Source organism: Miscanthus floridulus, chromosome 3 (assembly GCF_019320115.1).
Source record: "Miscanthus floridulus cultivar M001 chromosome 3, ASM1932011v1, whole genome shotgun sequence".
In the NCBI taxonomy this organism is placed as follows: domain Eukaryota; kingdom Viridiplantae; phylum Streptophyta; class Magnoliopsida; order Poales; family Poaceae; genus Miscanthus; species Miscanthus floridulus.
In genome coordinates this window covers 128055878-128078443 of record NC_089582.1, presented here as the reverse complement: position 1 = coordinate 128078443, position 22566 = coordinate 128055878, and the positions used below count along the sequence as shown (strand labels likewise).

At 45.3% G+C, this 22566-nt stretch overlaps 1 protein-coding gene and 2 pseudogenes across 1 annotated transcript; all 3 read left to right on the top strand.

Moving 5' to 3' along the window:
• The first annotated feature begins 311 nt into the window (after positions 1-311).
• LOC136544416 (uncharacterized) lies at positions 312-7370 on the top strand (annotated as a pseudogene).
• A 7196-nt stretch (positions 7371-14566) lies between these two features.
• Positions 14567-16966, top strand: LOC136546879 (isocitrate lyase-like; annotated as a pseudogene).
• A 3234-nt stretch (positions 16967-20200) lies between these two features.
• On the top strand, positions 20201-21083 carry LOC136546877 (uncharacterized). The gene has a single exon (XM_066538839.1). The coding sequence runs from the start codon at positions 20313-20315 to the stop codon at positions 20658-20660; it is 348 nt and encodes a 115-aa protein (XP_066394936.1). The 5' UTR covers positions 20201-20312; the 3' UTR covers positions 20661-21083.
• Positions 21084-22566: the final 1483 nt, after the last annotated feature.

Below are 22566 nucleotides of genomic sequence, written 5' to 3'. Positions count from 1 at the left end.
TTCTCTCTCTCTTCTCAACCGGACTGGACAGCTCTCTTCGGCTATTCTGCCTTTTTTATTTTCTCTCTCTCTCTCTCTCTCTCTCCGGCTCGTTGCGGCTTGGCCGTGTCTGCGTGCGTGCGCCGGGTGAACCGTTGCAGCTCGCTCGCTAGCTAGGCGGCCCGACCGTCTTTCCCTCGAGTGGCTACAACGCTAACCACAACAACTTTTGTTCTTGTTTACTACGGAGTAGAATATTGCGAGCACTGGAGGTGGAGCCTCAGATCCCGTGCGCATATCACATCAGGCAAAATGAGTCCATGATGACGCCCATGGCCATGGTCCATTGGTCTGCTCCCTCCCTCAGCTCGATCGAGCATAATCCATCGCGCCGGATTCTGAAATCTGAAGCCCAGCAGCAGCCGGGCAGGAGAGCAGGGGAGAGTAATACAAGTGTTTATGGCCATTGGCCACGCAGCAGCCAACAACCTCGCATCGGGGTTTGCTCTTTGGCGTGTTGAGGCGACCGATCGCAGTGGCAGCTCGCAGGAGGACGACGGAAACGGACGATCCAGCGTTCGCGGCAGCCTGCAGCAGACTTGAATGCCTCCGCTGGGCCTGGGCCGGCGGGCGTAAGCAACTAAGCATAAGGAACCACACGGGGCCTGGCCGGCCGCCGGCTTGCTGACGCAGCGAGCGCCGAGCAGCGCTGCTGACTGCTGGCTACAGGAAGATGGGAGGGAGTTGGCCACCCGCTGGAGCAGGTCCGTGGCGTGGCCCCGGAAAACCGGCCGACCACGGCACGGAGGACTGGAGGAGGGTGGATAGGTTTTGACTCGGCTCCAGTTGGCATTCAGTTTTTTGTTTTTTGTTTTTTCAAAAAGGCGCCAAAAGTCGCTAGCTAGACAGATTTCACATGCTGCGGCCTGCGTTAGGATAAGTAGCGCGCAATTCGTGGTGGCCATGGCCCATGGCCAATGCACAATCCCCTGATTCACTAGTCAAAGGTGTAAACGTACGAGGACTGTGCAGATAGTCTGGTGCGCAAAATTAATGAACAGTTGGCAGGGCTGGATCCACATCCACATCCGCTACACTACGTCACTACACATCTGTTGGCCTGTTTGCGTTGGGGTCCATTGATTCTGTTGTTGAGTTTTTTTTCTTCTTCCGAGTACTCTCTCAGTTTAGAAAAGAATGCAATTATCAGATTCATGTCGATTAAAGTAGCTTAAATTTGATCAAATTTATAGTAAATAGTATTAATATTTATGTCTCCAAATAAATTTATTATGAAAATATAATCTATGACCAATTTAATGATACTAATTTTACATCAGGAATGTTAGTATTTTTTAATATAATTTTAGTCAATGTGCGAGAATTGCATTGTTCCGTGGACGGATGGAGTAGTTTTATCTTGTTGATTGTCCGGAGTGAGTGAGTGGGCTCAGTTTTTGAATGAACCACTAAGGACGTCCTCAGCGGCAAGATTAAATCGTCAGCTGAGTTGGAGGCTAAAAACAGTAAAGAAAAGAAAAGGCTGAGAGACATGTAAGCAGAGATCCGAGCTGAGAGAGGATGCTTCTTTAGGGTACGTGCGAGACTAGCGAGTGTCTCAGCGCTAGCACTGTGTTCTTTCCCCTCTGACCAATAGAAACTCACCTCAGCGGGGGATTTCACCACCGTTGAGAACACCCTAAGATCGCCTCCAACGGCGTGACCAAAACGCAAAATACGCCTTACACAGTGTTTTGGGTACCTAAAACTATCCTCCAATGGAAGACCGAAACCAGACACCCATTCTGGGTACTCGGCGAGTCGAAAGGCAATTCTGCGTCTTTGAAGAGAGATGACGCAAACATGTAGTGGTGGGCCCGTCGGAGCCGCAGTGGCATAGCGCCCTGCCCCGCGCTGCGGCCCACCTCCCCACCGGCGCGCTCGGCAAGCTTGCCCCGGCGCGCGGCCCACCTCCACCTCGGCTACGCCATCCTCCTCACCTCTGCTGTCTCCCTCCTCCGCACGGGATCGAGCGCGGGCGCGTTGCCCTGCTCCGGGCGGCAGCCCTGCCCCGGCGCAGCGGCCCGCCTCCACCTCGGCGCGGCGGCCCACCACCACCTCCACGCGTTGCCCTGCTCCGGTGCGGCGAGGAGGAGGCGGGGGTGCGCGGATATGGGCCCCGCCGCTGCTCACCCTGGCCGGCGAGGCAAGCTGGCCCCAGAGCGGCCGCCCAGCCCTGGCGCGCCGAGCCCGCCCCGGCGTGGCGTCCTGCCTCCCCGCCACCGCGAGCCTCCCCGGCGCGACAGTCTCCTCCACCTCGGCGCGACAGACCGCCTCCCATTTGGGGCTTGCTGCTCGAGGCCTCTGTTGGAGAGGTCAAGTTATGGGTACCTAACTCTTTTACTGTATGTTACCTAAATTGTGAAATGGGTCTCACGTTTGGGTTCACGCTGTTGGAGTCAGTCTAACATATACTTTTCTAATGTTTTTAACTTTATAGAAAAGAACATATTAACATCTACAATACTAAGTAACTGCACCATGAAGACATGTTTCATGGTGAATACTATTATCTTTACATAGTAAAAATCTTTGAATAGTAGGTTTGAAGTTGTTAGTTGATTCTAAAATATTATTCTAGAATCCAGATGTTTAGATCTCATTCTCATTTTTCCATCTCATTCCTGTTTTTTTTAGAGATCCAAACACGGTCTAGATTAACTTGATGTCATAGATGTTGACATTTTCTATAAAGTTAATAATGTAATCTAATAAAGAGTATCAAAGATTAGAGTACCATCAAAGATTAGAGTACTAAATAGGTTTTGTTTAGGACAAAACTAAAAACCTCCTGTATGTTTTGGAGTGCAATCTCTTTGGAATGCAGGGACTGCATCTTCTTTTTCTTTGGAAGTTGGAACAACGGATTTTCACCCGGCTGTGTTTAGTTCGCGAAATGAAAATTTTTGGATATCACATCGGATCTTTCGAGGGATGTTGGAAGGGGTTTTCGGATACTAATAAAAAAACTAATTACATAGCTCGCCTGAAAACTACGAGACGAATTTATCAAGCCTAATTAATCCGCCACTAACGCATGTTAGTTACTGTAGCATTCATGGCTAATCATGGACTAATTAGTCTTAAAACATTCGTCTCGCGATTTTCAACCAAACTGTGCAATTAGTTTATTTTTTCATCTATATTTAATACTCTATATATATGCCGCAAGATTCGATGCGATAGTTTAGGGTGAAAATTTTTAAAGACTAAACCAGGCCTTAATACCGCCTCATCTTTACATGCGGCGCATGAGGTTTACTAGGAACTGTTAAACAAGAGACGAGCTTTTCCTTTCAACCCTTCTTCAAAAGGTGTGCGGGATGCTGCTTTCCATGTTGGGCGTTGTTTAGATTGGGGTTAGGAATCGGTATTTGGTATTGTAGTATTTTCATTTGTATTTGATAATTATTGTCAATCATGGTCTAACTAGGCTCAAAAGATTCGTCTCGTAATTTATAATAAACTGTGTAATTAGTTATTTTTTATCTACATTTAATACTCCATGCATATGTTAAAAATTTGATGTGATAAAAAAAAAGTGAAAAAACTTGCAATCTAAACGAGGCCTATGACCTGAATTGACATACTACCACTAGTGATCCATCAACGAAGGGAAGGCCGCTGTTTCCTCCTGCGTGTGGTGCGCGATGAAATGACTATAAATAAATGAGCTAGATAGTACTGAAGAACAGCAAGGCGATGAGACAGAGAGTCACGTCTCATTTCCTTTTGTTTTCCTTTCTGATGAAAAGCTATGTGCATCGGTGCACGTATGCCACCGTCACGGCGAGGAGCGATGGAGACCCGCAGGCCGCAGCAGAATATCGGGCTAACGGTGGTGGTCTCCGGGCCGGATTCAGGGCGGCCCTCCTGTCCTCTGTGATGGACTGTGTGGGTGCTCCCCTCCACGTGGTCCCGGGAGGCCCATGTGCCAGAAGGCCACCTTTCAACTGGGCCGCACGTGAATACACACAACTAGGATAGATATACTATCTCCTACGTACAACTAAAAAAACAAAGTGTGGACATCGTTTTGGTGAGACAATTATCTTGGTTTGTCCGCCTGCCACCCCATGCGATCGATCCCACCTCCGTGCGACAATCACGGCAGTTGTTGATTTTCCTTGCATACAGTTGTTGATTTTCCTTGCATGAGACCCACATGCGGTGGCAATCATGGCAGTTTCCTTTCATGCCACCCCATGCGATCGATCCCACCTCCGTGCGACAATCACGGTAATTGTTGATTTTTCTTGCATGCAGTTGTTAATTTTCCTTGCATGAGACCCGCGTGCGGTGGCAATCATGGCAGATTCCTTCCATGCAAAAGGAAGTGCTCCCTCGCGTGACCATCACACCTGTTATGATATAACTTTCCTGCATGCAAAAGAAAACTACAATCAATCAATCAAATCAAATCAAATAAAAAATTATTCTCATCAAGAGGTTATGATTTTCCTTCATGCAAAACAACCGAACATGATTATCTACCACATTGCGGTGGCGGACGATCTCTGCGGTGGCGGTCGCGCCGCCGGCTGACAGGAGGTGGCCGTTCACTGGCCTCAGCTAGCAAGAGGACAATCTCGCCCTCGCCCACGTTGTCCAGGAGCTAGCAAGAGGCCAATCTCGCAGGGTCGATTGCGCCCAGGTCGGGCACTTCGTTGATCTCTGCTGATTCCTCCTGCTTTTTGCAGGAACGGGCATACATGATGCTGCCGGTGGCGAGTACGTGATCTCGAGGCCTTCGCGTGCCCCCTGTAGGACACCGAGGAGCTCGACGTTGCCGACAAACTGATGGCGCTCGTTGAAATCGGTGATTGTGAGTGTACATATCAGTGTCAAAATTCAGTCAACCTTGATAATCTTTTTTTTCTATTTTTGTATGGTGCTTAATCTGCCGCTGTACCATGGCGAGCCATTGAGCAGGACGATGCTAGGGACGATGATGAGAAAGAAGATGATGGGGTTCATACACCGTTGATATTTTCTATCTAATCTTTGCATGACTCGATTGCCACGTGTAATTTCGTAACTTCGGATAGTTTCATAAAAAATACTAAGATTATTGCTGGTAATAATACAAATAGGGACTGTTTAAGGTAGTGAAATATCTTACCACATCATTTCTCTGAGCTCTAGAATTAATAAGGTGGTAGTATGTACTACTAAATCATAATCTTGAGCTAGTAGCCATAATTGGCTTCTTGCTAGAAAGAGATACAATGCTAATCGAATTTACATAATCTTGTGATGATGTTCCCACCTCTGTGAACAAGCAGGCATGACAGTTTGGAAGAAACTAGCGGTGACTTGATATTTATCTTCTGTTGGTGAAGTGAAAGCAGCAACAACTATTGGATTGTTCAGATAAGCAAGAGAAATGGTTGTTTTTGTCTCCTTGTTTTCTTTAGCTCAAGAGACTTAATTTATGACTATGACGCTGGTTATTTATGCATTCCATTAGACATCAATGATTCATTCATGATTTGTTGCCTGTAGATGTAAAATAACAATCATACTAATATCCATTGCTTTAATATTTGTCTGATCTTTTCATGTTTAAATGGTGTAAGTTTTGTTCCTTTTTTCTTTGAGATGGATTTTTTTATTTACCAATAACCCGCAGATGATAAAGCAGTTGAGGGCAAAATCAAGGATGATAGCACTGTTGAAGGCAGAGCCACCGATGACAAAGCTGTTGAGACAGAGCAAAGAATGATGAGGACATTGAGGATGGAATAAAGGATGATAAGGCCATTGAATGTCAAGTCACTAATGATAAACCTATTCAGAGCAAAGTAACTAATGGTAATGCCATTGAGGACAGAGAGATTTAAGGTAAAGCCACTGAAGAGGCAAATGAGATCGATATTTGAATGAAACTCCGAAATGTGATCAGATTTGGGGCACTGACTATGGAATTGCTAATACTAAAGAAAACCTAGCCGATAATGGCAACAATGTTTCGTATGAAAATAATAAGGCTGCTCTTGAGGTTTCTCTCTACTCTGTGGTGCTAGAGCATGGTTGTTCATCACATAAGTTTCATACGCTAGCTCCCCATTTGTCTAGGATTTACATTCATGCATCAAAATTTTGGTCCTCAAATAGGAATGCTTCAGTTGCAAAAAAAATTCAGTTTCTAGGCTTCTGCTTGTTTCAAAATCTCGTGACAATGATGTTTCAAGGTAAATTATGACTACGCTCTACCGCTTTGTTTCCCTTATTGTCGTTAGCATCAATTCTTTTAGATCAAAATTGAAGAAGTAAGAACCTAATTTTGATGTAGGCTGACATTTTGGCTATCGAACATATTTGTCCTGAGAGATCGTTGCACAAACATTTGGTACTTCATGACACTCAAGTCCATTTAAGGTTTTCAGCACAAATGGTACAAAGAAGCATGATAGGAGTTTCGCTACAACACGATGGAAAAGTAACTACAATGGCAAGTATACCCAATATCATGAAGCTGCTAGATGATTGGCGCGAAACTAGCACATTGTAGATGCATTGGAGAATATGTGGTGGCATATAAAGGTTAACCCTATTACTATCTTGGCACTTTCCAAAAAGCTGAGTATGGCTCCTGTAAAACAGTGATGAGTAAAACCTACTACAAACTAATTCATTTTTTAGTTTTCTAAAGGATTTTTATTTCACATGCAATGACACCCCACATGCAAACCCTTGTAGAAGATTTGTCAACTCCAAAGATTGGGAGGTTGTTAGGGCTTTCTGGGTGATCAGCAACATAGGAGTTTTTCTATTGATCTCTGGAAAACTGCATTTGATGATGCATTCAACAGAAGTTGTCCTCTTCGTGCTGGTGGACATGAGTGTGGATGTTTACCAGTGTTGGCAAAATTGGTATGCTTTCATGTGCTGATTTTTTGTTTCTTTGGTAATGGTATCTTTTACGTGAAGTCATGAAATTTTTTATGTTTCTATCAGGTGATGGAGCATTGCGTAGCTCATTTAGATATTGCTATGTTTAATGTCATCCTTCGTGAATCAGAGAATGAGATACCCACAGATACTATATCTGACCCAATTGTGGACTCAAGAGTTCTGTCGATTCTAGCTGGCGACTTAAGCTTTGGATCAGGCACACAGCTTAAGAACTCTGTATGTGCTTAAATTATGAAATGCTTGCAATTGTATGATGAACAAACAAACAACCTAGAATAGGGACTATGCATGACACATCCCTTGCATTATTGATTGTTAACACATGATATATACTTCTGTAGGTTGGGAATTAGTTCGGATGGTTGTCTGATACGTTTATAGTTACCTGTCCAAATCTAATTATCTTGTTCTGAAAGATATTACCTTTGTCTTTTTTCATGCATGCTAGGGCCCTAAAATTGATGGTTTATAGTCAAGTTAGAAAGGTAAAATACTAATGATTTCTTGAACTTTATAATGGTCTATACAACATGAAGACTTATGTACTATTGGTGTTCCGTACATCATACTTATAGGTAATAGTACAACACATGTGCATACATATGTTATCGTAACATTGTTTTTTTCCCATTGCAATGCACGAGCATTTACCTATATTTACATATTACTCGAACCTATGTACAGGATGGATATGAAGATACAGCGAAACTTATTCATGGATTTATTGGCGCACGAAAGAAATAAATATCGGAGTTTTTTTCCTGCTGATATAAAACATTATCTTAGCCGCATCACGAAAAGATCTATACAATAGAGCCCGTGAGCCTGCGACGTCGCGCTCTTCGTGACTGTGTTAAATTCATAAACTTTGCTTTTTGGATTAAATGTCACTTTAACGTTGGTATTTAATTTTTATAGTATTGTTGTCTTATCGTACGATCCGTGTGTTTTTAGTACAAAATATTAGCTATCTCATAGCAACACCCGGACACGCCACCTAGTCCACTAAAAAAAACTATAGATGTACTAGGCCGGTGTCATCAATTGCTAAAGGAACTCCTCGCCGGACGCCGGGCCTACCAAGTACATCGCCGACATTAGCCAATTGTTTCTAAAAAAAGGCATTAGCCAATTGGTCTACCACTACCATTGCTTTAGCCATGCAAAAACCCGTAATCAAGTTACTACAGATAGCACAATTAACTACTCCATCAAATTCAAATTGTATCACCTTACTTTTGTACTCTACTAAGTCAAACTTCTCTAATTTTGATTAAATTATTAGAAAATTATATTAACATCTATAAGTTGAAATAAACGCACTATCGTATTAAGCCGTGTTTCATGAATAATTTTAATTAAACCAATCTAATGATGTATACATTGGATCGTTTTCTATAAATTTTAATTAAAGTTAGAGAAATTGGAGTCAGGATAAAACTAAAGCAAACTTGAAAGAAAGGACTAGCTTTTTATAAAAGAAATGATACCACATGTAGCAAATAGTGGTTTATCAATTTTATAATATTTTTATGATACAATTCTCTTTGTAAAACACGACATTCATCGTGCAACAATATAATACGAATAAAGCTCTTCTTGTGCTTTTCGTAAAGTATCGAGCCTTAATATGACTGAGACAAAAGTGAATCGTCTTGCTATGCATTGCCAAGGATCACGAGTAGCTGGAATGGCAAGCGCCTATATAGGACGAACCGCTGGAGCAAATTATTGGAAGGACGAACCTTGTGGCTTGAGTTCATAGCATACTAGCTATATTTATGTCATTTTTCTTTCAAGTTTCTAGAGGAATTGTTTAAAACAGTAGCTATATTCGAGTCTTACAAAATTTAGGATAATTTGACTTAACACAAACTTTAAAAAAATCTCTTGTATTTGCGAACAGAGAAGTATAAAGGATTCTAAGATTCAAAACTTGACCATAAATATAAGAGATCTCAATAGGATGACACTGCATTAATCATTTATCTGATACTACTTAAGGGTGTGTATGAGTGAACTTCTCTTCTCTTTGGGAGAGCTCCAGCTCTGAAAACACGTAACTTCGCGATTAGGTCTGTGCGCGTGGTCCGTAACGCTCTCGCGACTCGCCCTAGCGCCGCCGCTGGCCCCCGCCTTCCACCACCGCTGGTCCCCCTCCGGCATCTCGCCAGAGGCCGGAGGGAGTAGGGGATCTATTGTTTTTAATAAGTTTTCTAGTAGATCGAGTCATTAGGGTTAGAGTCTCTCCATACAAAGTTTCTTGGTGTTGAGGATTTATCTCCTCCTCTGTAGCGACGGCAAGGGGCAGGGCGAAATTGTTTTTTCCACTGGCGGTGCTGTTGAAGATGAGGGCGGCAAATACAAGCGTCAGCAACTTCATCGGCATGACGACATGGAGACTTTTTTTTTCTTTCCGAACGGCAACATCAAGGCGGAGATGATGTCGTCGCCATGGAATAATTTTCTCTGGTCTCTTCTCCGTTTTGTTATGATTAGATCTAGCCACGATGAAGGACTAGGAAGAATAAAGTTTCAAATCAGTCTTCCTCATTCTTCGGTAGCAGAAAGAAGAAAAAGGAAGACACAAGAAAGAAGAAGTTTCTTAACTCCGCCTGCAGGAATGTTGACCGTCGTTCGTTGGGCATTTGTTCTCAAGCCTTTTGCTGAGTGTTTGCTTGTGCGGTCATCCATAAGAAGCGTCGTATAGGTTTGGATTGGAGTTTTGGAGCTATTCACAGAGTGAGTACAATATAGATGAAAATATGTTTCTGGATATATGTAATGTATTCCAGTGTGCTTGTAACGTGATGATGCATCCAGCTATAATCTAATACAATTCCTTCGTCTAAAAAAAGCTCTGAAAACACGGATCTGAAGCATCAGCTCCACCACGGAACAACTTCGTCATGAATCTGCTCTCGCACCAATTGGAACTAAGAAACTTGTTTGGCTTGCGGCACAGCTCAAGACGCAAAATATGCAATTGTTTGAGGAAATGACCATATATGCCCTTAGAAGGTTACATAATAGATGTTCTGACATATCTAGCATACGTGAGTGATTGATATTGATTTAAATTAACTTTTATAATTTTTTTGTTTATCATTGTAATGAAAACAACATAGATACAATATCTCATCATAATATGAGCATCCAACATTAACACAACAACATGGCAGCACATGAGATAGATAATTAACCATGGTCATGACAATATCTCAACACAAATGTAATTGTCCATATAAAACTGTACCAAAGGGTTTTTGTTCTAAGAAAGAACAAATACCATTTGTTCCATATTGAAATTATGTGGTGTTCCCAACACACTGCTGTTATTATTCTGCAAAAAATGAGCTACTGAAACGTTAGGCCCAACTTCTGGTTTTGGTACTTGAAATTGCCCCCAAATTATTATTGTAACTGCAAAGATAATAAAAAAACTAAAACCATTTCCTAAAAGGAAAAACAAAAAAGAACTACAGTTGCCTCTTGTGCTTCGCTAATGAAAATAGGTAAGAAGCACGAAGTTGTCATCTCAGCATCCCACAATACTTTTTCCTAAGGTTCTTCTGTAAGAATAGTTATTCCGAGTTCAATGTAAAATAATATCTGAACTCTGAAATGTACTTAGGAACAAGAAATACCATCTTAAACATATATGAGATAAACATGTTATTTCTACACAACAAGACACACTATTATAACAGGTACCAGCTAGAAAATACAATGCATTTGCTACTCTGAGAAACTGTACAAAGCAATCGCCAAACATAAAAACTTATCGCAGCCTCACAGGATGGATAGTCGTTGTTGTCTAAGAGTTGTTCATGGATCAATCACTTCATCAGAGTACAAAATGAGCAAAATAACTCACGAGCACCAGCAGAAGGAAAACCTTTTGTTTCTACTTCGAACTAAACTGCTCCTGGTGCCTGGAGATGGTATAGACCTTCATGGTAAGCTTCCTCTCGTTGTTCTTCAGTTCGAACAGATAGATATCGCCGACTCAAAGACCATTGTCACGAGCAAATCTGGTCCGACCTTGTTGGCAGAGAGGATCAGAAGTTGGAGGAAGCAGCAAGCGGAACCCCGAAGAACACTGCGAGAGAGAGGGGGATCGGTAGGAGGACAGGTTCGAATTGTCTTTGTTCTGTTTTTTTGTTACCCTCTCCTCACGCACTCTCTGCCTTAAGTATTACACAGCAAGCCTATATCGATACTACTTCCACATGGGTCCGGCTATGGGCGCATCCAGAAATTATACATAGGAGGCTGGCAAAAAGAAACCATTGTAAAGACTGAGCGTGGCTCAACTGATTATATTTTTTTATGGTGATCATTTGGGTTAATTGTTTGACTTGACATGATTGCTCATATTTTCTTATATGTAATCTACAATCTAAGACCCTTTTTTCAGTGGTATGCGACGTGCTCACTGTGGTGACTCGAGATCTGCCAGTTTAGTCTTTCGGACATGTTTGTAGGGATGATTTTATTATCTAGTTGTGTTTTGTATAACTTTATTATCTACTCCCTCCATCCTATAAAAAGCGTTGCTATGAAATTCACGTTGGTCTTGAGTTCGACTAGGTTTCTTGAAAATATTTATATCTCTACATAAGTTTATTATAAAAATATATTGAACGATCTATCTAATGATATTAATTATGTAGTATAAATATAAATATTTTCTTATATATATTGAGTCAAAGTTGAAAATATTTGACTTCTTGGAAAATGAAAATGCCACTTTTTATTAGACGAAGGAGTAGAAGGTATTAATAGGTATATATAACAATAATTTTGTTATATTTTTCATATAAATAAAAATTATAAGGCTATACTAATAAAAGGAATTGTTGTAAAATGTTGTGGGGCCATGGCCCCTGCCCCTGGCTTCGCCATTAGGTTTGGCGTAGCAGACATTGGCAGAACGTCGACGACCATGGGTCGTAGCGGTTGCGCCGGAGCCTATTGTCGTATCTTCCACAATGTGATGATCACCTTCTATTGCCGTGCTATCAGCAGAGATGACAAATCTCCATTGAAAAAACACAATTGGACGGATCCGAGTTGAGCCAGAACGAGTGCAACAAGGACGGAGGAGGAAGTACGAGATTTGCCTTTGAGTCCAGTGAAACCACTTGCCTGTAGATCCACCGTGCATACTTAAAAGTGTCAGTCATATTTGTCCTCTTTATTCAAAGTTATTGGTTTGGCCACTGCACTTGTTACTGTGCTTCTGGCAGAATCACTCGAGCAGTGGCGTGCTGTCCAGGAACGGTTGGATCAAGATAGACCAGCTATACGGCTGGATCTGATTGAGTTTATTCAAGAACAAAAGGAAAATATATAATATACTAGAAGAAAAGCCGGAAAATCTGACGTGGTGATGTGGACGATAAACACGAGCATTTTGTGCCATGCTTACTTGGTCGCCCATCTTTTTTCTCCGCAGCCCAATCAATCCTTATCCCTATGGGTAGGTGCGTGCGTGCCCGGCCCAATCCTGATTGATTGCCTCCTGCGTCACGGGCCAAGCTGCAATCCTGTGAATACAGACTGGTGTGACTGGAGCAGGTTATAGAGGCCTCGCATTTCGGCAATCCGTGTGACCGTATGGGTATGGAAACAGTGTCGGAACATATGCATGTTTCCGAAAACATAAAAGTTCGTTACTCCGGAAAGATTGCAGAAATGTAAGACCACATTTTTGGACTTGTTATTGTCAAATAGCACGGTATTCATGGCGCCTATTTTTTCCATCTTTTTATTTTAGGTGCAAATATCGAATTGCATTGGCCCATGTATTGTATGTTAGGTCCGCGTTTATATCGCACCTTGTACCAGGCGTATATTATAAAAAAAACAAACGTCCAGGAGCATTGTCTGGCCGAGCTACATGCCTACATTGCCTGCGTGACAAATCAAATAACCCCTTCAAAAAATTGTTGTAGCATGTATGAGTTAGACCTATATACTATTGTATGGACTTTTTTTATTATAAAGTTAAGCATGCAAATGGAAGAATTTCATAAGAACTAAAAATTAGATCGAATTATAAGAGAACAGAGAATGGCAAAACAAATACAATATATGCATGCCTTCTATATTTCTTATATATTGAAAATAGTATTTGCACTTAGTGAAGGTGGTGTGGATGACTTGTATTAATAGGTGGTACCCTAGCACCAAGGCTCCGAGCAAGCAAGGAAGGAGTGTGTGTTGGGGACGAGGGTGGGGGGAGGGGGTTCTTTATTGTTCCGAGCATCACATGTAGATGGTTTGTACCCCAATCTAATGTAAAATCTTACCATGCTACAGTCCACCAAAACATCAATTGTTCTGGTATCTTTTTGCACACTAGCGGACCCAACACTCATATAGAGTTTGGGCGATGCTTAAGGCGAGCAATGAGGTCACATGTTTTGAAGCTTCGGACAAATGGGCGATACGACGAAAGTCTCACTATGTGCCGGCGCTGGAGTTCGGGCGGGCACCTAGGGTCGCCATGCCCTAAATCCGCCACTGATCTTGCGCGATAACTATCATCAACACATTTGGAATAGTTATATCAATTTAAAATTAATGTGGATTGAAAATAATGCAAACACATTCACTAAGTTTTACAATATATTAATCACATGTCTTATGTAAAAATTTGTAACATCTGATGAGATCCCGATCATGTTAGAGAAAAAAATCCTAGTAGCTAGAACCCTAACCCTAATTACCGCCGGCTCAAGACTGATATAGGGGCAGTTTGGGAGAGCTCCAGCTTCAGCTTCCTCTGAAGAAAATCACTCCCAACCAGCCAAATGCTCAAAATGCCAACTGATTCAGGTGGGTATCAGTAGAGAATCACTTCTCCATTTACACTACGAGTTGAGAGCTAAAAAAAACCTGCTTCACCCTGCTCCTGTTATATTCTAGGTGGGGATCAATAGAATTCTCATCAGCTCCCCACCCATGCTCCCTCCTAGGAATTCAATGGAATCACGTCATCGAAGAATCAAGGAGCAGAGCTGAAGAATCAGGAAGTAGAGCAATCCCAAACGGGGCCATACTTCTGCAGTTCTGCTTGCAGCCCTGCGTAACAGCATCCGTGTTCCCTCTACCAAGTTTCCCTGTTTCTCTAAGGAACAGGAACCGTGAGGGGAAACAAATTATCCCTACTCTCAGTCATCACTCTGTGGCTAGTGTCAGCTCAGTTTCACGCAAAACAATCGGAGGAGCACGCACGCAACTGACCTCAGCTGGAGTGTGAAAGTGTGCAGCTAGAGCTAACCACTGCTACTGTCCAAAACGTTCCATGCGGGCGCGCGCGCGCGAAACAAGTTTTTTGTTCTCCTTGCGATCGAAACAGATCAGACGACGTGTCCACCATCGCTCACCGTTGCAAGTCTGATCCATATCTCTCACCTGCACCAGACCATGCCAATGCAACCTCACAAACGATAAGGATTGAAAGTTGGAGGCAGCACGTTACGTACAAGTTGCATGCATGATTTTGCTCGATCATCTAGCTAGCAGCCTCTTGCATTGGGGCGTACACCGCTGACTATAAATACGACGGCATCCTAAGCGACAACGGAACCAAGGCACGCTTTGCACTTGCAACTCCCTCCCTCACCTCTAAGTGCGTGCCCCCGGCCGACCCACCTCTTCTCCGCTACCAGCCATGGCGTCGCTGTTCTCCGTCCCCTCGCTGGTCGGTTTCTAGCTAGTACATTTCAACTGTTAGTGCAGGAGGTACGTGTACGTGTACGTAACTCGCTCATTCGTCCCGTACGTCTGGACGTACATGTGCATGCAGATCATGGAGGAGGAAGGGCGGTTCGAGGCGGAGGTGGCAGAGGTGGAGTCGTGGTGGACCACGGAGCGGTTCCGGCTCACCAAGCGCCCCTACACCGCCCGCGACGTGGTCCTCCTCCGGGGCACGCTCCGGCAGAGCTACGCCTCCGGCGAGATGGCCAAGAAGCTGTGGCGCACGCTCAAGGCGCACCAGGCCGGCCGGCACGGCGTCCCGCACCTTCGGCGCGCTGGACCCGGTCCAGGTCACCATGATGGCCAAGCACCTGGACACCATCTACGTTTCCGGGTGGCAGTGCTCGTCCACGCACACCTCCACCAACGAGCCCGGCCCGGACCTCGCCGACTACCCCTACGACACCGTGCCCAACAAGGTGGAGCACCTCTTCTTCGCGCAGCTCTACCACGACCGCAAGCAGCGGGAGGCGCGCATGTCGCTGCCCCGCGCCGACCGCGCGCGGGCGCCCTACGTCGACTTCCTCAAGCCCATCATCGCCGACGGCGACACCGGCTTCGGCGGCGCCACGGCCACCGTCAAGCTCTGCAAGCTCTTCGTCGAGCGCGGGGCGGCGGGCGTCCACCTCGAGGACCAGTCGTCCGTCACCAAGAAGTGCGGCCACATGGCGGGCAAGGTGCTCGTCGCGGTGTCGGAGCACGTCAACCGCCTCGTCGCCGCGCGGCTCCAGTTCGACGTCATGGGCGTCGAGACCGTCCTCGTCGCGCGCACCGACGCCGTCGCCGCCACGCTGATCCAGACCAACGTCGACGCGCGCGACCACCAGTTCATACTCGGCGCCACCAACCCGCGCCTCATGGGCCGGAGCCTCGCGGCCGTGCTGTCGGAGGGCATGTCGGCCGGCAAGAACGGCAGGGAGCTGCAGGCCATCGAGGACGAGTGGCTCGCCGCGGCGCAGCTCAAGACCTTCTCCGACTGCGTCAGGGACGCCATCGCGGGCCTCGCCGTCTCCGCCCAGGAGAAGCAGCGCAGGCTCCAGGAGTGGGACCGCGCCACCGGCGGCTACGACAGGTGCGTGTCCAACGAGCAGGCGCGCAACATCGCCGCGAGCCTCGGCGTCGCGTCCGTGTTCTGGGACTGGGACCTCCCGCGGACCAGGGAAGGGTTCTACCGCTTCCGGGGCTCCGTGGCCGCCGCCGTGGTCCGGGGCCGCGCCTTCGCGCCGCACGCCGACGTGCTGTGGATGGAGACGTCCAGCCCCAACGTGGCCGAGTGCACTGCCTTCGCCGAGGGCGTCAAGGCGGCGTGCCCCGAGGCGATGCTCGCCTACAACCTCTCGCCGTCCTTCAACTGGGACGCGTCCGGGATGACGGACGCCGAGATGGCGGCCTTCATTCCCAGCGTCGCCCGCCTCGGGTACGTCTGGCAGTTCATCACGCTCGCCGGGTTCCACGCCGACGCGCTCGTCACCGACACGTTCGCGCGGGACTTCGCGCGGCGCGGCATGCTGGCCTACGTGGAGAGGATCCAGAGGGAGGAGAGGATCAACGGCGTGGAGACGTTGGAGCATCAGAAGTGGTCGGGCGCCAATTTCTATGACAGGGTGCTCAAGACTGTGCAGGGTGGCATCTCCTCAACTGCAGCCATGGGCAAAGGCAAGTGCCTCAGTTTCATTTAACTCCAGTGCTTTTTGAAAAATAATTTACTGCTCGTGCATACTCCCTCCGTTCCTAAATGTCTGTCACTCTGTCATTTCGCTTCCCAAAAACAACTTTGACTAAATATATATTAAAAATATTAATATTTATGATACATAATTAGTATCATTGGATAGATATTTGAAATCTAGTTTTTTAATAAATTTATTTAGAGATAGAAATGTTGTACGTATTTTCTATAAATCGAGTCAAAGTTATCGGCACACAAATCGTGACGACTAACATTTAGGGGAACGAGAGGAGTATATAATTTTGATGGTTTTTTTATATACCTAATAATCTGATTTACCAAGCCAAGCTGCTCATATTGTGTTTGTACTTGTGCTTTTCAGGAGTTACTGAAGAGCAGTTCAAGGATTCAAGGCCCGCAACTGGGAGCAGTGGCCTGCAAGTTATGGCTAAATCCAGGATTTGATGAAGACCGAGAGAGAATAATATGATTCGGAGAAGGCCCTAAATAAATGAGAGAAAAAAAATAAGTTGGACTCAGATCATCAGCCATGAGAAGATGTTTTCCAAACTGAACTATAATCAGCATAAATGAATCAATGAGTCGTGTAGCTATGTACGAATGGAGTTCTGAGTTATGACTCCAAATGAAAACCCAGGTTGGGTTGAAAGTATTGGTGTCAATATGTGAGATTATTTATCACTTGAGATTGAATACAAAATTTGATTCTGGTACTCTGTTCTCGGGATTAAAAATCTTCATTTTTAGTACTGTTATATGCATGTACATAGGATTGTTAGAGCCTGTTGTAAAATATGTCGTTAGCGGTTAGGGACATTTCCTCCTCGGTCTCTCATGTTCAACATATATAGTACATGAAAGTAGAATACATAAATACAAAAGATAGAAAGACTATTCTTTAATCCTCTGAATATACATGATTATAATACATAGAGCTCTCCACGTATATATATAACCATACTCAGGTCTAAAATTTATTCCTCTGAATATACATGATTATAATAACATAGAGCTCCCACGTATATATAGTCTGCTAAGGTTAAGAGTTTGGCAAAAGCCCACATACAATGATGCAAACAACAGGATTAAGATTATTCCTCCTCCATTCCCTCTAGTACATAGTTCGTATGTTTTACAACACCCTGCCAAGGTCTAAGAGTTTGATAAGAGCCCACATATAATGATGCAAACGATAAGATTAAGATTATTTCTCTTCCTTTCCTTCTATTATAGAGTCCAGCAAGACTTCTTCTACCCAAGAGTACAGCTGAAGATCGGATGAAGCACCTGAAGTCTGGCGATGATGATGATGATAGGAACCTGTGAAGGCGTATGCTGCAAAACAAAGGCTGCGTTTAGTTCCGGCCGGATTCGGCGCCGCCTGAATTCGCTAGCACTGCAGCGCATTGTAGCATTTTGTTTTTATTTGGTAATAATTGTCCAATCGTTGACTAATTAGGCTCAAAACGTTCGTCTCGCAAAGTACAACCAATCTGTGCAATTAGTTTTTGATTTTGTCAACATTTAGTACTCCATGCATGTACCATAAGTTTGATATGACGGAAATCTTTTTTTTTACATAGTGCCAAAGTTTGGATTTTGAATGAACTAAACATGGCCAAAGACCTGCTGATGCTCGTATTTGTCTGTTGGGTAGTTGTATGATCATGGCTGTTCTGTTTGGTTGTCTTTTTTGTCTACCTCTCTTCCCTTCTGGAATTCTGGTATCAGGTCTTCGTGTCTGGTAGTTTGCCCTTCTCTGAGTCAGAGATGCCGGGCGCTTGGGTGTTTAGAATTGTGGCCCTGAACTCTCTTTTCTCTCTTTCTGAACAATCTCATGTATTTCCGTTTATCCTTAAATGGAAATGGAGGATGACCTTCGAGTGAAAAAAACAAAAGAGCCTACCAAAATTTAAAACGGTGTTACACCGACAAGAACCACTTTGTGAATGTTAACAGTGGTGGAGCCAGGGGCCAGGCAGGGGCAACGCCCCCCCCCCCCCCCCCCCAAACCCAATAACATATCACAACAATTTTTGTAATTGTATAACTTTATAGTTTTTATTTATATTAAGTGAGAGAATATAATAAATTTTATTATATATACCTATTAATATCTTCTAGATAATAAAATCATATAAAACATACTATACAATACAATGACACATATGAGCACATCCAAAAGACCCTAAATAATAAAATCATCCCTATGAACATTTCCAAAAGTCTGGCCAATGGCCCCGTTCGGCTTACCCCATATTCGGCTTCTTTTTTCAGCCGGAACAGTATTTTTCTCTCACAACAATTCAGCCAGAACAGTGTTTTTAGCCAGTTTTAGCCAAAATTCTGCCAACCGAACGGGACCAATAAATCTAGAGATTTATGATATCATTATAGAGTCTTACTATCAACAGGCAAGTCATCTACTACTGAAAAAATAGCGCATTAAATCCTAGAATACATATATAAGAAAATGCAATCACCCGTGTTAAGTCGATAAATTAACTAGTTGTGCTACGCTAAGTTTTTACAAGTTGGATCTTTTTAGCTGGCCCCATATATATAATTCCTGGCTTCGTCCCTTAATGTTAATGGCCAGAATTTTCAATGAATGCCAATTAAGGTTCATTGGCAAAGAGAAAGTTAAGAAACAGGGCAGTCAGCTCACAGCTAGAACCAGAGCGCTCAGGGACATAATCTTTATATCTCAGTTCTCTGTCTCAAAGAATATAACTCCTGAAAAGCTTAAAAAGAAAATGTAGTACACGAAAATCTCCACATTAACATTAGCATGATACCATGCTTGTTCAGTCATCATCATATCACTAAATTGAGTCCAGATGGCAAAATTCTTTTCTCGTTTCAAAAATCTGGAAAGGCGAAAGGTTTACCCTTTGATGAGTAGCGAGGGAGCTTGTAGATCCTAGACCCTCCAGTTCACCGCGCAGATCTCACCATCGGCGGAGTGCTCCGCTCTAGGACGAACATGACACTATGAGCCATTTAGACTAGAATTATTTTGCATAATATGATGAATAAATCATATGGTAGTACTAGTAAGACTTGACTTGCGGCATTTATTTAGTTCATAAAAAGGATAATGATACTACCGTAAATAAATAGAACTCAAAGAGCAATAAAATAACTATATAATTACCTCAAACAAGACAATAATGCTTTTAGAAAGACACCTCCGGACATTTCTTGATGATGAAATATCATCAGGAACAATATCAAGACATATGTCGTCCAAAATCCTTCTCAATGCCGCATGCAGCTAAGCCATTCAATCTTTCTTGTTACGTAGTCGACCTTAAACAAATTTTGACCTTAAACTGTACGCCTGTGCCGAATGATCCTCTTTCCGTGATTCCGTGTGCACGATGCGCCGTTCGCGGTGGCGATCTCGCAGAGAGCCAGAACGCTGATTCACTCGCGGCTCACGCAAAGACGGGAGAAACACCGAAACGGGAACTGCGCTAGCGTGGCCCTTCAACTCCACGCTGATGGGCCACACACACATCGGATGGGCCACAAACACATCGGATGGGCCGAGATTGCTGGACTGTTAGCAAGGCTTCAATTCCACCGTACAGAAAGACGGACGCGAAGATGCGCCGAACCTGTCGACTGGAGGGGACCGAAGCGAAGCGGCGAGGAAGCTGTCAAAGTCCACCAAAACCACGCCGGAAGTCGCAGGGCAAAAGCCGGCCGGCAACGCGTCGACCGAATCCACTAGTATCCCTCTTCCGCTCCTATAATAGACGGGACCTGCGCCCCGCACCCGACGAGAATTCCACACCCACCCACCAAACTGAGCAGCGCAGCGGCGGCCAGCGCCCAACTAATTTCCCCTTCTCCCTCGCGCATCCTCGATCTCGCTGTCGTCGTCGGCATGGCGACCGATGTGTTGCGCGCGCACAACATCCTGATGCCGGTGCCGCAGAGGATCCGGGCCGCGGCGGCGGCGCACCGGAGGTCTGCTGGTAGCGGCAACCACCACCCTGGCGCCTCCACGAGGAGGTCGCCGCCAGCTGGGACATCGTCTCCTGCGGCGGGCCGGAGACACCACGGCAGGAAGGCGAGGCCTACAGCGGAGGTGTACACCGGGCCGGCGTTCTCGACGTCCCCCGACCCGAGCTCGCTGCCGCTACCGCAGTTCTCCGCTAGAAAGGCCGTCGACGCGGCCGCCGCCGCCGCTGCCGCGACGCGCGACCTCAGGCTTATCCTGCGGCTGGAGTAGCCAGCTGGATACATATCTCGTCTGCTGGGTCAATTGGTGGCTTCGGTTTCTCTTATTTCTACTCCTATACTTAACTTACTACAGTACTAGTCGACGCATGATCGATCGAGCTGCATGTTAGTTCTGGCTGCTCTCCTGGTATGTGTTCCGCGCTGCAGCGGCGAGGCTTCCGGCTCAGTTTTATTGTGTGGCCGGCGGCGAGGCACGCGGCGGCCGTGGGATCCCACCGCGACGGCGGTGCAGAATGATCGCAGCAATATACTCTGTACTGTGACGTGCAAGTAGATTGTAGTATAAGATAGGAGTATGTCATTATACTCATATGTGTAGAGTAACTGTGGGGGTTCATCCGTGTAACAGGTCATCAGCATGTAATCCTCTCCGTCTCTATTCATCAATACACATTTCTACATATTTCAACAATCGCTGCACAATCATCATCCGTTCTCTCTCACACCAACCGCTCCCGCCATCCAGCATCTTGCTTTAAGGCCGCATCCTGTTGTAAGATAACTTAGGCATGGTCTTCCTGTTGCAGCAAAATCTCTGCCTTTTTTCAACTCAAAGAAAGGGGTGGCTACGACAATGTAACACCGTGCCCTTGCGAGTTCCGGCTTGTGCTAGGCAAGCATTCGGCGCTCGCCGCCGAGGGCGGAGCCACGAAATAAAAACGAGGGAGGCCAAGTACTATCTGATGAATTATTGAGGATAAATATAAAAAAGAATTCTTCAAATGGTGGAATTTTGTATACACAAGATGAGCTCACCAAGCATAGAGGTGCCTGCCCCCTCAGCCCCTTCCTCCTTCTGCCCCTGCTCGCCACCCATGGCGCCATTGCGCATTCCGTGCCGCCGTACGATACTTCATTGTGGCGACACACCCTCTCTGGTCGCCGGAGTCCCGAGTCCGCCGCTAGGCCACCGCCCAGCGCTCGCCGTGCTAGAGTTTGAGGTTGGAGAAAACAGGAGATAGAACATAGGAGTTGTACCTAAGCCTCGTGGCGACGCGACCTCGCTGGCCGCTGGAGTCCCGGATCCGCTGCTCGGGCACCGCCCAGTGCTCGCCGTGCTTGGGTTTGAGGTTGGAGAAAACATGAGATAGAACATAGAAGGAGCAGTACCTAAGAGCATCTCCAATAGAACCCCTTTCTTCTTTCCCTTAAAAATTGCTATAGGGGATTGAGGAAATAGTAATTCTAATTTCAGGAAAAGGCTGCTTAAGCAGATTGAGAAAAAATCACATCCCTCTTCTCTCCGGTGACTCCCTCCACCCTCTTCTCTCTTGGTCTCTCGTGACACTCTCCGCCCTCTTCTCTCCCTGTGGCCGGCAAGGGGGCATGGCCGGCGGCTCGGTGCAGCGGCGGCACGGCCAACCCATGAAAAGAGATTGAGAAAAAAAATACTGGTAGATTCCCTTTATTTGAGGTACTGAGAAAAAAAATTAAGAAAAAAATATTAGAAAGGGGATTTGCTGGAGCATGTTTGTTTTCTCCAATTCCCTTTGTTGCTGGTTATATGAAAAAGAGATATGTTTCCTTAATCTAATGGAGATGCTCTAAAGGGTGAGAGAGCGGGCGATACGAGTGCACTCGTGGGAGAGAAGTTGGGTCATAGGCTGTTGGGTCTTATTGGGCTATGGGGTGCAGTAGAAGAAAGTATGTTTTAGGCTAGACTCTTGACATGGTATTCTTTTTTGCTTTATTTTCCTTTTTATTAAATCGAAAACGCTTGAATTAGGGCGTCCGGACGGTTCTCTTTCCGTCGGACGCCGCATCCACCGTTAATGCCACAGATCGAAACGAGTTGGCGCACCACTTCGGGCTTCTTCGCACAGGCCCACACGACTCGCTCATTCTCCACTGCAAGGTCTCGCTCGCTGCGCCGCTGCATCCCTGCGTCGCCGTGG

Coding starts and splice junctions, on each gene's coding strand:
- LOC136546877 (XM_066538839.1), top strand. CDS start 20,313: ATGGCGACCGATGTGTTGCGCGCGCACAACATCCTGATGCCGGTGCCG.